At 67.9% G+C, this 2,617-nt stretch overlaps 1 protein-coding gene across 1 annotated transcript; it reads left to right on the top strand.

Annotated features, from left to right (window-relative positions):
* Positions 1–1,879: 1,879 nt before the first annotated feature.
* On the top strand, positions 1,880–2,520 carry MNEG_11131 (hypothetical protein; the record flags this gene model as incomplete). The annotated part of the gene is made up of 2 exons (XM_014040397.1): positions 1,880–1,993; positions 2,206–2,520. 2 exons carry the CDS (start codon positions 1,880–1,882, stop codon positions 2,518–2,520), a joined length of 429 nt encoding a protein of 142 aa, XP_013895851.1.
* Between the last annotated feature and the right edge of the window lie 97 nt (positions 2,521–2,617).

Here is a 2,617-nt window from a genome sequence, read left to right as displayed (position 1 = left end):
CTTTTGCACGCCCCGCCCCTTTGCGCGCCCCGCCCCTTTTGCGCCCTGCCCCTTTTGCGCCCCGCCCCCTCCGCCTCCTGGCCCCGCCGGCCTGGCCTGCCGCTGTTTTCCGCGCGGGTCCCCGCGGGGTTCACGCGTGCCCCGCGAGTCCCTTTAGGCTCGGGGCTCAACAGCTGGCGGCGACGCCTGCCTATGCGCGCGGCGGGAGCGCAAGCCGGCCTGCGGGCATCGGCAGCGGCAGGCCGCGGAGGCGCTGGCACCTTTTTCCTGTGGGCACGCACGCGCTTGCGCCCTTGGCCCCGCGTCGCCCGACCTAATTCCAGGCGCGGGTAGGGCGGGCGTCGCGCCGCTGGGGCCGGCCCCCTCTAGCGCGCTGCTAGTTTTTGTGTGCGTGCGTGTGTTTTGTTGTCGTCCCGGCTGGCATCCTTACGCTCGTGTAGTTATTCGTCTTCTCCTCGCAGCCCGCGTGCGCGTGCTGTGCGCCTGCTGGGCGCCTCACCCCCCCTGGGCCTTCATTCAACAGCCCGCTCTCCCCTTTTTGCGACGAAACGTGATCTCCATCACTGCGTGGGACCAACCCTCTTGCCCTCCCACTAGATAGATAGTCACGCGGGCACACACGCACGCGCGCTGCGCGCCCCTTCCCGCCCCGTTTTGGGCGCCCGCACTCTGTGTGCTGCGCCGCGGGCCCTCGCCGCGGTGCCCGCCATCAACGGGCCAGATTTTGCGGCTTGCCGCCCGCGCAGGGGACGGTCGTCAACGCGCGAGCGCGCTCGCGCCTCGGACGGGGCACCGCGCCGTGCGGCCTGCCGGCCGGCTCGCCCCTGAGCAGCAGGTGCGGCCGCGCCCAGCCGAAACGGGGTGGCCTCCTCCTCCCTGATTGGGTGCCGCCCCCACCCCTGCCCGAGGCCCTCCGCTCGCCATCGGCCGCTGTATTCATTCGCGCGAGGTGGGTGCGGCCGTTCCCTCGGGCTGGCGCGCGTTTTTCAAGGGGCGAAGCCCTGGCGTGTCGCGCGCGACCGCAAAACGGGCAACATTCCGTCGGCGCGACAACCCTTTGCTTGCACGCCAGCCGCCACACACACCCCCTTCGGGCCCGCCCCTCGCTCTCTCTGCCACACTCCTCCCCTATGTATTGCCCCCCCATCCCCAGCCACGCACCTTTCCGGGGGCGGTTTTGGCACTGCGCCTCCCCCTGCCAACCCGCACTGCCGCCCCGCCCGGTGGGCCGCGTGCGGCGCGCCGGGCGCCTCCGGGCGGGCCACACAGCCCGATGCGCGCCGCAAACCCCCTTGTTTCCGGCGGCACCTCTCGCCTTTTTGACATGTGCATGCTATGGCCCCCTCCCGCCCTCGCCGCCGCCGCCGCGTTGCTGCGGCGCCACCCACAAGCGAACAGCGAACCGAGCTTCTTCGCGCCGCCCCTGTGCATGCACGACTGCTTTTGGCATTCCGGTAAACCTATTTCAGACAGTCTCCAGCTGACAGTATCTCATCTAACACTGTCGGGCGTGCTGCTTGTTCACTTATGCCGACGGGTGGGCATGGGATGCGGTCACTGCACAGCAGTCCAGGCGGCAGGCGATCGTCGTGACCAGTGACCATGCGGTGCTGCCTTGGGCGGGCACGCCCTACCTCCCCCGAAATACGCATTTTTCACAACTCGATTTTATCCATCGTTTCGCTCGCGAACACATAGCGAACCCGGTACGGTCAACCGCCATAACCCCGCCGCAGACCCACTACACGAGCCCGCCACGAGCATATTGATCGCGTACTACTATTTCTTCAAGCATTTTACTGCGCCGAACACCCCTCATCTCGCGGCCGCCGCCGTTCCGCCGTGACAACGCACGCGCCAGCTGACAGCTCGGGACACCATGTCGAACGCAACCGGCCTCGCGTTTGGGATCGCCGGCTCCGTGCTGTCAACCCTCATGTACGCGTCCCCTCTGTACGCCGTCCACAAAGCCAGGACTGCCGGCATGCTCGGGGTGAGTGCGGTGCGGCCCCCGCCTGCAAACGCATGCGGTGCCTGCGTGGCTCACACCCGCGCCCTGGCTCCAAGAGGACACACGGCCACCTGACCACCTCACCACGCAACTGCAGCGCGCGCTGCTTGTGCCGCCGACGCTCCTCCCAGCCCCCGTCCCCCATACTCACCCGCCCTGCCTCTGTCCCCACCGCCCACCCTCCAAACCCTCAGGACCTCGAGCCGCGCCCCTTCGCCTTCTCTGTCCTGTGCACCGCCTCATGGGTGGCCTATGGCTTCGCATCCGGCAACGTGATGATGTTTGAGCCCAACATCGTGGGCCTCATGGCCTCGGTGTTCTGCGCGGTCGCTGCCTACGGGCTCGCAGAGAAAGGGGTGAGCGGCGTAAAGACGGGGCTTTGGAGGCCGCGCGTGCGCCAAATCGGGCGACGCTGGGCTGGCTGCATGCGTACGTGTGTCCGCTCCTTCAACGTTGAATGGACGTGTGGTGAAGGGGCTGCCACACCCGTGTCCCTCTACAACGTGTAAACCCTCAAGGTCCACTTTGGAGCGATCAGGCGCCCAGCGTCATCTGCCGCGCTTTATCTTCCCAGCGCCTGCCACCTTGTGTTGCGCGACCCGCCAA

Source organism: Monoraphidium neglectum (genome assembly GCF_000611645.1).
Source record: "Monoraphidium neglectum strain SAG 48.87 unplaced genomic scaffold scaffold02604, whole genome shotgun sequence".
Classification (NCBI taxonomy): domain Eukaryota; kingdom Viridiplantae; phylum Chlorophyta; class Chlorophyceae; order Sphaeropleales; family Selenastraceae; genus Monoraphidium; species Monoraphidium neglectum.
This window is presented reverse-complemented; position numbering and strand designations above follow the sequence as displayed.